The sequence below is a fragment of the Ammospiza caudacuta genome, chromosome 18 (assembly GCF_027887145.1).
Source record: "Ammospiza caudacuta isolate bAmmCau1 chromosome 18, bAmmCau1.pri, whole genome shotgun sequence".
Classification (NCBI taxonomy): domain Eukaryota; kingdom Metazoa; phylum Chordata; class Aves; order Passeriformes; family Passerellidae; genus Ammospiza; species Ammospiza caudacuta.
In genome coordinates this window covers 4,256,504-4,271,184 of record NC_080610.1, presented here as the reverse complement: position 1 = coordinate 4,271,184, position 14,681 = coordinate 4,256,504, and the positions used below count along the sequence as shown (strand labels likewise).

The 14,681-nt window shown below is 46.9% G+C and overlaps 1 protein-coding gene across 1 annotated transcript; it reads right to left on the bottom strand.

Annotated features, from left to right (window-relative positions):
• Window positions 1–266: 266 nt before the first annotated feature.
• LOC131565819 (T-box-containing protein TBX6L) lies at window positions 267–9,663 on the bottom strand. The gene is made up of 9 exons (XM_058816887.1): window positions 9,553–9,663; window positions 5,403–5,547; window positions 4,311–4,413; window positions 3,704–3,868; window positions 3,258–3,404; window positions 2,674–2,744; window positions 1,803–1,894; window positions 1,291–1,483; window positions 267–693 (listed from the first exon to the last, which is right to left on the bottom strand). Exons 1-9 carry the CDS (start codon window positions 9,566–9,568, stop codon window positions 267–269), a joined length of 1,359 nt encoding a protein of 452 aa, XP_058672870.1. The 5' UTR covers window positions 9,569–9,663.
• Window positions 9,664–14,681: the final 5,018 nt, after the last annotated feature.

The following is a 14,681-nucleotide window of genomic DNA, read 5'->3' as shown; positions in this document are numbered from 1 at the left end:
TTCCTGCTCCTGCTGGGAAAAAACCACTGCACAACACATTGAGCCTGATCCACAGTGACATGGCTGGGGCAGCCACCAGTTCAACCACTGCTTGTGAAATATGGTGAGGGTTGTTGTGCAAGGAGACAAGGAAGTGAAGGTGTCCCACTCTACTGCTGGCAGCAATACCTCTGCCTAGTGTAGGCAAAGCTTCACAAGTTCAACAGTAAATTCAATCTCATTTACAATTTTCTTTCAGTTTTTTCACTGGGAAGGGTCCTCCCCATTCACCAGCAGGCGTAGGGGAACAGAGGGTACTGGCTCCACTCTGCCATGGTGCTGTGGGCATGTCCTGGAGTTCCCTGTGTGTTGTACTCCGTGGAGAAGGCCGAGTAGCTCATTGCCCTGTACTGGCTGTGGGAAGGCACCACCCACTGCCCCAGGCCCTGCTCGGTGCCATAGGGACCGTACACGGGCGCGCGGGGCCCGGCTTTCCCCACAGAGTCCAGAGCCATGTTCACCACTCCTGTGTAGTCCTGGGGAGGAGGCAGAGGTGGGGGCAGTGGGGGCAGGTTGGTGAAGCCCTCTGGGAGCTGTTTGGCGTCGTGCTCGGGCACCATGGCGAGATCCAAGGCGTGGCACCGTGCGCGGAAATCGTTCAGGGTGGCGGTGTCACGGCTGGGAAGCTGCTGGCTGTCCCCAGCTTCGTGGAACCTGGGGCAAGGGCAGAAAGAACAGCAAGTCAGACCTACCAGTGTGGAAAACCACAGAAAACCCACAAATATCCTCTGGGGAAAAGCAGGGCAAGCTCTTCCCCTTGCCTACTGCTTCATCTTACTGTTACCGTGGAATTTAGCCCAGGCCTCACTGTCACACTCACAGAAAATGAAATGCCAGAGAAGGTGAGTCCAGAGTAACTTAGTTCAGGCTAAGTTCTAGTCTGCACTCACTCACACCCAATTTTGCAATGAGGAAGGAAAATGGAGTCTTGTAACTCCTCCAGCACTTCCTCCAAAGGACAGGCAAGCTCTGTAGTACTCAGAGCTGGCTGGGAGAGCATTTTGGGACAGGGAAATAAGAACATTACAAAAACATGAGCATGCCCAGAATCAGTGGGTTTGAACTAGAAGAGAAAGGCTATCCTTGGACCTATGTCCATGCTAATCTACCATCTCTCAGCCACATGTGCTCTCCAACAGAAAGGCATCCTTCCCCTATTCCCAGCTGGCTGTTTTCCTGAGGGAATGCCCAGCAGAAGAAGAGGAATCCCATCAGTTGAAGTGTGGCTTTGGAGCAGGAGGCAGCACTCACCGATATGTGTGGTAGGATGGTGTTGGCACCTGCTGCTCCCTGGCCAGAGGCTCCCTCTGCTCAGCAGGCACTGGTGAGGCTGCAGGGAAGGCCTGGCTGCTGTTCTGCTCCGAGCCCCAGAAGGGATAGCCACTGCTCACCACCACCGGGTTACTCTCTTCCTTCACGTCCACATTCTCATCCTTCTCAAAATCTGACTCAAAGCAGGGAAAAGAAAGAATGGGAAAGAATGAGAAAGGGAAAGAGGGAAGCAAAGCTCACAATGGCCTGTTGGCAGTTGCAGTAATCACAGGGTGGTGGAAGGAAACACAAAACCACCTCCTGCAGTCCTTCTGCCTTAAGGGAACAGCCCCTTCCAGCTCCTTTCTGCCCAGCTACTGTGGTGGTCACTCCTGCCTGCCCTCTCTCCTTGGCTGTGCTACTGCAAGCAGCACCATGAGCTGGAGCAAGGAATGATTTAGTTTAAAAACTTGCTGAATATCATTCTCTGGGTTTGTTGTGATCAATATTACCACGTTCCTCAGCAGCAGGCTCCTTTTCCTCAGGCAGCTTCCTCTTCTGGCTCTTGGCTGGACTGGGCTTCTGGCATTTGGCTCGTCCTTCCCTGGAAAGAAACAAGACATGGGGGTAGCTTGGATGTAAGCTTTTTGTCAAAATATGTAGGCAGGGATGCTATAGGAAAAGAAAGAAAACCCATAACATTTTTAAAGTTTAAGTAAAAAAGAGTCAGTTTTGGCCTTTTTTCATCAGGAATTTTTTTTTGAGGAGATTTTTTTTTCAGGCATAAAATAACACAAAACAAAATCTCAGATATTTTTGTAACATTTTCTGCTTGGGAGAAAACCTCCATTTTTTTCTTCTCTATTGCCAGTCTGGGGTTGCAATTTAAGCTGTTTTTTTCAACTCATCTACTGGCTGCCCTCAGACCAAGCAGAAGATCTCACTGGTATTGGATCCATTTTCCCTCTTGCAGACAAAATCTCCCCCTGGAAGAGACACTTTTCTACCCACAGGAAAAGGAGACAAGGGAGCCTCCAAATGTCAGAATCAAGCTGATCTCCAAGAGACCAAATGGTCTGCTGTGGACTCCTGTTATCACTGCTATTCACATGTCAGACTCCAGTCTAGCTCCAATGTGCAAGAGAGTGCAGGTCTCAAATTTGTCACACCTCCCACATTGCTGTAGGAATTGTCACCTCCCACTCCCCAAGTCTCTTGAGAAGAGGCTGCACAGAGGGACATCACTCCCAGATACAGGGAAATGCAGTGTGCACAATGCAGCAGCTCAGCAGAGCTGGCTGGTGGAGTTCTGTTCAAAGACCTTGGGTAAAATTCACAAGTGAGCTCCAGCTAGAAACAAAGTGAAATGAAAAGACAGTTTACCTTCGAGTGTTCTTCCCATGCTCACGGAAACCTTTAGCAAATGGATTGTTGTCAATCTTGAGCTTTGTAATCTTTAAATGAAAAGAACAAGACTCAGCATCACAGTGACTATTCCAAGACCTTCATCTTTATCACAAAATATTTATCACAAGAGATAAACTGTATTTATCACAAGAGATAAACTGTGTGAGGGTTTTGGACATGGCCTTGCCAGTATCTCAGCTCTCCCAGCAGCTCCCATCATGGATCAGGAACTGACCCACAGAGAGAAGTGACCCTGCCAGGGCCAGCAGGGATTTGGGTGGGATTCATCTGGCTACAGAAATTTACAGGGTGAGGATCTGTATCTGGACCTGCAGCCATACTCTTTACTGCATTTGGAGTTCTGTGCCACTCACAGTGCACTCAGGACCATCACAGTGCATGACTCATCACAGAGGAGATGTTTTCCACAGGAACCACAATGTGCCTATTTCATCCCACTCTTCACCACAGGTACCCAGGATGAGCAGACAGGAAGGAGCCACCTCCTCTACAGGAATTTTACAGACAGCATGTCCAAAAGCAGAGCCTGCACACCATACCTGCTCGTTCTGGTAGGCAGTGACAGAGGTGAAGACAGTCTCAGGGAAGCTGAACACCTGGAAGATGCTCCAGCGGACACTGAAGAGGTCGTCGGCCTGCACGATGTGGAAGCGCGGCTTGTAACGGTGCATGGAGTGCAGGATGATCTGGGACACACAAGGGACAAGGTTTCCATGTGCCACCACTGCCAGCACACTGCACATCCCCTGTGCAGACTCCCAGGACACCCATTTCCAAGCAGGGACTCCTTGGGATTGGTGTCTGACAGCACAGACCCATGCCTTCCCTGGCAGGGAGCCAAGGGGGCACAAGGGCTGGGCTGAGGGAGGAAAAAAGGGCACCTGGATATGTTTTAAATTCTACATCATCTAATTTCTCACAATTCCTGCTTATTTCCCACAAAGTTCATCTGCAATGAATTCCAAGAGAGCACAGCACAACCTACATGCCCATGTTGATCCAGAGTGTTGTTAGTGAGCTTCAGTTTTTGGAAGGAGACAGGTTCCTTCATCCAGTGGCTGCCAGGAGCTGGGGAATCTGGGTGGACATAGGTGCGACAAGGCAGCTGGGGCTCTGCTTTTCCAGCAACTTCCCACTGATCTTTATTCCACTGTGAAGGGAAAGACAGAAATCTGGAGCTTAAAAAAATGCTTTCAGTACAGAAAAAGCCCAGCAAGTTTGCTTCACTGTCAATTCAGTGCACTCCTCTGAAGCACAAGTAGCAGATTCTCTCTTATGAGCCATGATTATGTTACCAAATCAGCTCCAAGTTTAGGCTTCATTTTTCCTTCCTTTCTCCCTATGGCTGCCAGAAAAGTCTGACATTAATCATGATTAAAACTGTAGTGCTTACAATGAAAATTAGTTACCTTTCCAGCTGCTCCCCAAGCAAACCTGACAAATAACTCCAGAGAGACATAAAATCCATCAATTACTTCTGAACTTTGTCCAAAAAGAATTTATTTATCAGTGTGACAAGTGAAGCATAAAGATCAATCTATTTCAAACAAAGATGAAAGGACAGCATAAATTCTGTTATTTAAAGTACTTACTTTGTACCTGAAGTTATCCATTGGCACAAAATCTACCAGCATGAGGTACTTGGCATACGGGATTAAGCCAGAGACTTTGATTTTGCATTGAGGAAACATTCGTCTGAGGGAGAAATGAAAAATAGAGAATAATGGTTTCTCTGAACAGTGGCTGTTAATGATCAAGCAGCATGTCACATTTGCTCACTACTGTGCAAAGCCCTGTGAGCAGTATTCCTCCAGCCAGCCACTGACCATTTGTCCATCTCACTGATGGACTGTTTAGTCCTGTGGGGTTGGATGGGACAGACATTAACAGGGCAGCAGGCACTGAGGGCCTGACACTGTTTCAGCTTTTGTTCTTCCAATTCCTCTAACACAGCAGTGGGAAACTTGAAAGGAGCTATTTGGAGGCTGTACGTAGTTCCTGGCCTGCTGCAGCCCTCACAGCCCTGGAGGATGGATTAAACCTGAGCGTGGGCAGGAGACGTGCTCTCATCTAAGAGCACACCCAGCTTTCTGTTCCCCTACTCCCTGCCACTACTTTTAACTTCTGACTCTGCAAAAAAGCTTTGACAGCTACCTCCCTACCCAAAGGGATTATTCCAGCTCACAGCAGCTTTGACACAATACTTTACAGCTTCACAATTCCATCTTCTTTCACTGCAAGCTCCACGATACATGACTCATTTATACTTCAGTGGAGTCTGCACACACAGATCTTTAAGAGTCTGGGCCATATTTTTGTCTGCAAACACAGACTCAAACCCAAACATTTACTGCTCAACTGCTGCTGCCTGAGACCCAGGCAAAGGGAGCCCAGGGCACTTCCAGAGCAACCTCAAAGTGACAGGAAGAGCACCAGTGTTAAGTGGTGAGATAAGGGTACAGGAGTTTTCTCAGCACATCAGCCCCAAAGTGACCCTTTGCACTTCACAGTTTGGACTCCTCTGACACCCTGAAAGTGCAATTTTTCTGCCAGGATCAGGAGGATCTGCATAACTGGCTACAAAAGCAGTTTAAGGGCCACCATTTGAAAAATGATCACCTGGCGACTTTGCCAACAGCTTGGAGGGGTGTGGTGTGTGTGGTCAGCTGTCCTGTGCCCCTTACCTGCCAGATTTGGTGATGATCATCTCAGTTCCTATCTGGTGAAACTTCATCCAGAGCCCCATGTCCTCGAGGGTGACCACGATGGAGCTCTGTGGGAAGGGCTCCAGGCTGGGGGAAGGAAGGGCCTCACACGGCGCTTTCACGTCTGCAGGGAGAAAAGAGACACTGGCTGCAGACAGACAGGAGGGGAACTGACCCTGCTCCGGGCAGTCTGTGCCACTCCAAACCCCCTAAAAACTGCTCCTTTTCTTCAAAGGATTTCTGTTATTTAGTAGGCTCAGAAGTAGGGAGCCTTTCCCAACACGTTTGGGTTTAGCTGGTGGGTCCTTTTGTAAGATCTGTGTGTTGTACCAACCCAACCTAAATTCCACTGTTACAAAACCCACACTGGCAGGTAGCCACAATCACTGTGCTGGTATGATCAGGGTTACACAAAACACTTCATCAAGAGAATACAGTGGAAGCTGAAAGGACTGGAAAGATTTTAACAGTGGGTAACAGGGGAAAACAACAAGTAGGTGGTAGCAGAGGTGAAAAATGCCCCAGAAGACAAAGATGAGACAGACAGGAGCCCTAAATGTAGTGAAGGCAAGAAAAGGAGGTGACAGACTGTATTCTGAGAAGGGAATGGCTGCTCTGAACTGGAAGTGGAGCTGGGCACCACTGAGGAGCCTGTGACAGGGGTGGAAGGTTCTCCTCAGTAACACCCCATGGCAGTGCTGCAATCTGCCTGCTCTTCCTCTTGAGGCACAGGACCCACTGTGGGCCTGGGGAACAGGAAAGGGAAACCATCCTGGAGGAACTGCTGTCGATGGCACCAATCACCTCTGCACAGCTGCTTGGATTAAAAACCTCCTTAAAACCCCCAGCAAGTGCTCTCAGCAATATTGTAAGGCAGGCAAGATTGCTGCTGCCCTGCTGAAAGCCCAGTTCCATTTTAGGTCAGAATGTGACCCAGTACAGTTCTGGTGGGCTGAGCTCAGACCCAGCAGGGTTTAGGAACACTGCCCTGAGGAGGGGTGAGCAGCCTGCTCAGCAGGGCAGCACAGGAGCTGGGCTGTCCCCTCTGGGTGCTGCATCAGCAGCCAGGCACAGCTATTTGTTTAAAAGGCAGATTTTTCTGCCTCTCAGCCTGATCAGATCTTATTCAGAGCACAGCAGAAAAAAAGGGAAATTTTACCTTGTTACAGCTTTCCTGAGTAATGCCTTCAAAAGAGTATTCAGAAAATGTAGACAACTATTTTCAGAGAAATTAGCTTTTTTCACAAAGGGACATCTTTCCACCAAAACAACCCAATACAACTCTTAAGTGGTTCTTCCCTCAGGATTAAGAAGTAGAAAACATTAAAATGTAATTTTGTCTGTTTGTAGAGGTCTTTCGGTGTTTAAAAAAAAATCCTCTACCCTTTTTTCTGCTTTGATCCAACATTAATGAACTGGCCAAGAAGTGACACCTAGTTTGCTCACCAAGATTAGCCTGTTAACATCTTCTTACGAAAGCTTCCCCCATATCCTCTTGCAAAGACATGAAAGCTGCCATGAGACCACGCATTTGGTAGCTCAGTGCAGCACATGTATCAAAAGGAGTTACAATAAAATTGGGCTGATTTCCCACAGGAGCCATCCAGTCACAAATAAATGCAAACAGGTTTTGATTAGCTAGACAGATGCTCACTCCTTCCCCAAATGAATTTGCGAATTAACATTTCTTTAAGCAAATTCCAATGCCATTAAACGAGACTACAAGAAGGCAGATCTCAGGAGTCTTTAGTGAGGGGAGATTTCCAATGAAGTCAAGAGGAACTGAAGTGAAAGGAGTTCAACACTGAATTAAAACTCAAAGGCAGATATTATAATCTGTTTTTTACCACAATGAGTCCACAATGCACCTGTAGGAGCACAATGCTGCAGGAGCCAGGGACAATAATGCTGCAGCTGAGGTTTGAAAATGCAGTTAATGCCTTTCACTGTGCAGGTTTGTGTGCACAGGCTGAGGCTGAAAAGCAGGACATGGTCAGTCTGCCATGGTGTGAGCTGGGGAATGGATCCACTCAGCTGCTCTCAGCTTCAGCAGGACCCTGCAGTGATGGATCTGTTTGTAGGATTCTGTTTGGAGTTTTGTTTCCCTCCCAGTTTGTGCCTGTGTAACTGATGGCAAGGCTCATGCACTCACCCTCCCACAGAGATGCCTGAGTGTTGGAACTATGGCATGGAGAGGTTTGGGCAGAGTGTCCAAGCACTGAGTGGAACTTGTGTGAGCTGTACTTCTATGGTTTCCTCTTCTGTCCAACTTGGCTTTAAAACCATTATTATCTGAAAGAGATTTAAACCTTTCCCAGCAGTTCTAGTTTTACTTTTTAAAAAATATTCCTATTATCTTTGTGTTGCTAACACCACACATGGTCTGTTCTAAAACATGTTCTTTATGTCCAGATGAGGTTGAAAGGGAGGCAGCTGCTATGGTAAAGGCACTGAAAATTAAGAGATCTTCAATCATTCTGTGCTTCATTTCAAGGTCCTCATAACAATAGGAGTAGCTTGTGCTACAGTTTCTGTATCTAAAATGAGCCATACACATCTTTTTGTCATCTTGGGGACAGAAAGGAAAGAAGGAGAAATGTGAGACAATTGAGTAGTTTTAGGAGGAAGATCTCTGGATAGAAGATGCTGGAGTGCAATTCCCTCACCTAAAGTAGTTCCTCAATTAATTTTCCCTTACTGAGACAATGTTAAAATGTCAGAATATTTGTTGCAGCCTTCCCAAAAATGTGTAGGATAGGATTTGCAATACTGGGAAAACTCCAATAAGGGAAAAGGTACACTAAAATCAGTTATTATTGCATTTGTTGCTGTTATCTTCCAAGTGAAGCCCAACACTCACAACTATCCAGGCCCCACCAGGGATGAGCACACATCAATATACAAAGCTTTCTAATAAATTCATCTTGCAAACAAGCACAAAAACCCCTCCCACGTTCTCTGATCTTCTCAATGGCAGCAGAAACACCCCAACCCTCTGGAGGGAGCCTCATTTCTCAGACCCAGAGAGTTTTTGGGCAATAACAAAAATATGATGTTTTACAAATGCAACAGCTTCAACTCTCAGATGCATCCAATCCTCACCTGGAACATTTCTGCTGTAGGGGGTCATACACAGAAGCAAGCCAGTAAGAAAATGAGGTGAACACTGCAATATTTGGAATCTTTAACATGAAAAATCCATAATACAGTCTACTTTTTTTTTTTCATTGCTGCTCTTTTGTTTTTCAACTTAAAATTCAAGTGGCAGAAATCAGTATGAATCAGATCAACACAGCAGGGACTGAAAAAACCCAAAACAGCAGCAAAGGTGGAAATAATCTAAATCACTGCACATGTATTTTGCTCATGAATGAGACAACATCTTGCAGAGGAAGAACAAGGAAGCTGAGACTGCACAGTCACCTCTGATGTGACTCTGATAAACTGGGCCAGGGTTTTTTTCTGATGTAGAGTAAAAACTCAGTAGGGTTCAGTTGCCCTGACAAATGCAGCACCTCTGGCTGGCCCTTAGTGTCCCAAGGCATCTCTGTCCTTGTGCCCAATCCAATCATGCTCCTCACAGGAGGGATTAACAGCATGCTATGAGATGGATTGAAGGAAAACACAATGAAACCCCAAGGAAATCACAAAAATCCTGTGCTGGGCATGAACCTGGAAGGAGTCAGCTATGCCTGGTTGGGATACATGCTTTCAAAGGACACAGGAAATTGGGAAAAAACCCCAAACCAGAGAGTTTGTATCAGAAGTGTTATTAAAAATATAACAAGTATTTCCAAACTTTCTGTGGCCTTCAACCTGAAGAACCCAGTGCTTTGAAGACAATACACAAACAGCCTTCAACTGAAGGCTCACACTGCATGATGTGATGTGGGTAAGGGAATTTTGGGCATAATTGTGACCAAACCTTTACAAAAGATCTTCCAAAGCTCTCAAAAAACCACTCAAATGCACAATTTTTCATCTAGGCTTATGGAAAAAAAAACAGTTTTTAAATTCTCTCCAGCCCCATGCAGTCTTCTAAAATGCTGGTAGGCCCTTCAGGAGCACTTTCTGCCATGAGCCTAGGATCTTTCCGTGCAGTGAGAAAGGGAAGGAGCCCTTCACTTACCTGGTAAAGCTTGCATTTTTCCATGTACTGTGACGTCGAGGAGCTTGCAGGGCCAAGAGAGCCACCAGAGTTCTTCCAAGAGGAGCCAAAATAGTCCAGTTCCAAAGCAGGTCCGATTTCCTGAAGCGAGCACAAGCCCTTCCTTCCGAGATCCAGTGTCAAGAGTGAGCGGGGTGAGGATGGGACTCCAAGCACAGCTAGCCAAGGTGAGTTCCTGTTTTATGGAGCCTAATGAGCAGGGAGGAGCTTCCCGCCAGGGTTGTCCCCTTGCGAGCCTTTGATGTCCGAAGGGACAAAGAGAGGAAGGATCTGCAGCAATGGCTGGGGCTAAGGGAAGAAAATCAAAGAGAATTAACATGGCTTTGACATACAGGAAACCCTACAGGGGAAATGCACCTTGATTTACTGCTAACGCACTTTTAAACAAATAGAGACAAGACTGAAAACATCAGTTCAGGACTTGACTACAAAATAAAAACAAATCCCTTAAACAGCAAGGTAATTTCTCTTTGGCTGTTCCATGGGTTTGTGATGATACTCATCTTCAGCACACAGAATCATTCTACTCTTGATTTCTGGGATCAGAATCAGGACTGCATCCAGCTCCTTCCTTCCCAAGGGGGTGATTGACAGTCTGTGCAAAGTTTGCTCTCCCCACTGGAATGCTGCAGCAACACATCCCTTCAGCCACTGATGAACGTGAATAACAACGAACACATTTGATGGTATAACTTCACTCATCTGCCCAATTTCTGCATTCCCAACCTTGAGCTGCATTCCCTTTCCAGGAGGATCAGGCACTGAGGTTATGCCTTGCTCAAGGCGCTGCTCTTACCAGGGAAGGCTGAGCAGAAATGAAGGGCTTGAGCATTTTCCCTTAATTAGTTTATTCTGCAAGTGTGACCATTAGCTTTTGTGCTTATAAGTGCTTACAAGTGCTAAGAGACAGCAATCAAGGCTCAAGCTCCAGGCACTGCACCTCCTGAGGAAGGGGGTTCTGTGCATTCCCACACACAAATGGCTGTACTAACACTTACAGGACCAACACGGTCAAAAAGTGGAGGTCAAAAGCAGAATATCATTCTGAATAGACCAGGGCTGGGTCCTGCACAGCAAATTTAGGAGCTCTGTTCATTACAAAGAACTTGCTACAAGGCTGCATCTCTTTCACTGTCTAGATTTATTCCAAATAAAATAAACGTTTTTTCTGTTTTGTCAGTGATGTTACTGGGACATCTGATCTTCAGTCTAATGTACAAAACAAATTTTGAATTTATTTAGTGAGTTTCTACACCCAAACAAGCCTTCAGTTCTGTTTTTACTGCCTTTTGGAGCAGGCAATGCAAGGACGTGCAGAGAGGACAAAGGAGCTTAATCAGAGCAGGGACTGACTCTCTTCCAGGGGTATACTGAATTTTGGGCACCCAGTGCTAGCCGGGGAAAGAAAAGCCATTGCTTAGTGTGGTAAGGAAGAATGTTTTAAAGAAAAGGGTTGGAAAATTTGCAAAGTCCTGAGGAGGATTTAGAGCAGGAGATGGGTCCACTGGCTCCTGGCACCTCTGCAGAACCACATCCAGCCTTGCTGGTACCCCTTTTAAGCCACTGGCTAACACAGGAGACTAAAGGCCTTTCTCCCTCATTTGGAGACATCCAGAGCTGTGGAGTCTCAGCATATTGAGCAGAGGAATACCGTGTGGTGGAGAAATGCCAACTTGTGGATCAAATGGAAGTTATTTATTAAATGGAAGTTATTTATTAAATATGGAAAGAAATAAATCAGAAGGGAAAAGGTCAACTGAAATGGTATCAAGGTCAGATCCCTGCTTGGGCTTGCACAGCCACTACCAGCCACAAACAAAATAGGATGCAGAAATGTTGTTTTGCTGTGCTACAGAAGGAAAGCCAGTATTGCATCTGCTCCCCCTCCATGTCCTGCTTTCCTAATGCTAGTATTTTAATTGTAGAAAGCGGAAAAAGACAACCATAATCAGAATCTGAAAAGGAAAAATAGAACAAAAATTGGGTCAGATTCAAGCTAGCAGCGAGATGAATCAACATCCCACACAGTCAGAAACTGCACAACAGCAGCAGCAGCTCTGGGAATTTCAGACTTCACCTGACAGGAGCGTGGGATGTGTATCATGACTTACTGCTGCTTCCACAAAGGCTAGGAGATGGTCTCCTGCTGCCACTTCATTTGCACACTGTGTATCAGCATGTCTGGGGAACAGCACATTTGCTGCAAGTGCTCAAATCCTTTTGGCTTCTCCCAGCTGATTGATGGGGAAGGTGGAGCCATTAATTACCCATGACTAGTTAACAATCAGCTTTCTCCCAGCCATTCTAGTTGCACTAGAAATCTTTTAAAAGTGAATTTGTTACTATTGCTGGAAAGCGTGGCTAATAGGAGCAATCCCCTGGAAATTCATCCCTAGCAAAGGGGGAATTTAGCACATTACCCTCATCTGTCCATCCACGGAGAGCCCTCAGGCAGTTTGATGGGAAGTCAGAGGTGACTGTGCTGGGGTCTAACAATTCACCGGCAAATTGGAGGCTGAGGGTATGGAAAGGGATGGGAGAGAGAGTGGATCTGACACGTGTGAGTCAGTGACACAGGGCCCTGCTCTGAGCCCAGCTCTAACAGCAGGCTCTGCCCTATGCTGAGGGGATGAGCTAGGGCAGGAGAGAGGCCATGTGTGATGACAAAAGCACAGGCCAAGAGCTTTTGCTTTGCATCTCTTTGAGAAGCTGATTAGAAAGAAACATTCCCCTCTGGGTTTTGTAGTAAGGCAAATGTTTTCTGGCATTTCTCCCACCTTCAGTGAAGGTTTAACCCTTTGTGCTCAGCAGGGCCCTGCAGGGAGCTGGTATGAACACAAGCTCTCCAGCACAGTGATATCCTGCCATTGCTGGCTGCTAGAGAACAGAAAAGGAGTCAGGTTTTGGCTAAAGGGGCTGGAGTGGCACTGCCACCTCTGCCCAGGCAGAGTTCCAGGGGAGCATCCTGCCCTGAGAGCAAGCTCTTACTGCCTGGGAGACAGCTGAAATGTAAAAGTTATCTTCCAAAAGAACCTTGTGGTGGTGTTCGCAGGGGTCTTAGGATGAGGGAAGAGACGAGAATGTTGACTCCATGTTTCAGAAGGCTTGATTGATTATTTTATTATATATATTATATTAAAACTATACTAAAAGAATAGAAGAAAGGATTTCATCAGAAGGCTAGCTAAGAATAGAAAAAGAATGATAACAAAGGCTTGTGACTGACTGAGACAGTCTGGACAGCTGGACTGTGATTGGCCATTAATTAGAAACAAGTACATGAGACCAATCTCAGATCCACCTGTTGTATTCACAGCAGCAGATAATCATTGTTTACGTTTTGTTCCTGAGGCCTCACAGCTTCTCAGGAGAAAAAATCCTAAGGAAAGGATTTTTCAGAAAATATCATGGCTACAGAACCTGCCTTGGGTTATTGCTTGTGGGTGCATAGGCAGTACCCAGCCCCCAGGTTTCCCTTTGTGAGGAAGTGTTTCCATGTCAGCTCTAACAAACTGGGCTGGAGCAAGGCTGCCTTGTCTGCCTGGCCCTGCACAGGCAGGGAAGGACAACACGGAGCAGTACAAGCTGCATCTAAGAGATCCTCCCCTCTGAAACATGAGGAAAGCCTTCCTGCCATATAAATGGGACTCAGCCCATTTCCACCTGGCACACAGAGGCCACAGCCCAGAGCATCTTGGCAACTCTTTGTGAAGGATCCTGTGCCATCTGCACAGAATGAGTACTGGAAAGTGAAAAGACAGCATGTCATCAACAGGGCCCAAAATAAAACAGATAGCTCTACACTGATACCTACTTACTTTCATGCTTCATTAAAAACATGAAGTGGTCTCTGATTCTCCAGAATCTACAAACTCCCTCCTTAAATCCAGGCTCAGCTCACTGTGAAGCAAATGCAGCCCGATTTATGCACACAGAGCCATAAGGAAAAGCTGAGTTTTTCCAGAGAAAAAGCTTGATGAAACTCTTGCTCCTACAGCTGTGCCAGCCTGTGACTCCTTGTCCCTGTTAGTGCCTGACACCTCACCCAGAAAATAGGAAATACAAGAGCAGGGCTGGCCAGGACAGAGCTGCTGAGCTCTGGCAGCACAGGCACAGCCTGAACTTGGGCAGCTTTCTGAGCAAGTCTCTGTGGGCGGCTACAGGAATGGTAAAAGCCTGCAGTGTTTTGAGAGCCTCTGAAGAAGTGGTACATATCTCCTATCATGCCGCAGCACAAGAAACAGTTCCTACCCAGCTCCTTACAGCAGCTCACATAACCCAGCATTTTCTTCTGGTGGAGGAAAATGGCACTTTCCCTATCCTTTTTATGGTTTTGATTATTTTTTTCCTGAGAAAAGCTATTTGGTGTCTTCAATGATATTACAAGTGCCATGCACACCTTCCTACCCTAGGACAATGCAAGGGACCCCACAGAAGGCAGATCTCTGTAGGGCTGCAAACCCCATACTGAGCCCAAAACAGCACCACCCCCAGATTTTCCCCGTGCTCTCAAGAGTGCAAAAATGACATTTGGCAAAGCAAAGCAGATGGGTTTGGAGAGGGCCTGTTGGTAACATCTCCACGCTAACTCACCACAGGCTCCCAGGACAGAGCTCCGAGAGCTGTGGGGACGGGTCACAGGCCACAGGGCAGCTGTGACAAGGCCTGCTCTGCAGGGGAACCTGGGAAAGCAGCTCAGGTAGACAAAAAGCTGTACATTATAAGCTTGAGAGAAGACTTCTCCTTTTGCAGTTTGTGGATTGAGGTTATGGGGCCGCAGAGCTGGAGAAGGCACTGCCCTGGCTCCCTCCCTCCCTCACATCACGGCCCGCTCCCAGCGCCCCCTCAGCGCGGCACAAGAAGGGAAACACTTAGCGGCCACTTAACACTGCGGCCCGAGTCTGGCCTCAAAGGCTGCAGTCCAGAGTCAAATGCAAAATATGTCTGTCTAGAGCCCTTTCAAGTTCTCACAGAGCCCTGATGTCGGGTGCACTGTTTTCCTGTCAGCCCATTGTGTGTCCCAGACAGAGCTCGGCGCTCTGTCCCGCTCAAATCCACAAAAAGAACCGGCCGAAAGGAGCTGCAGCAGC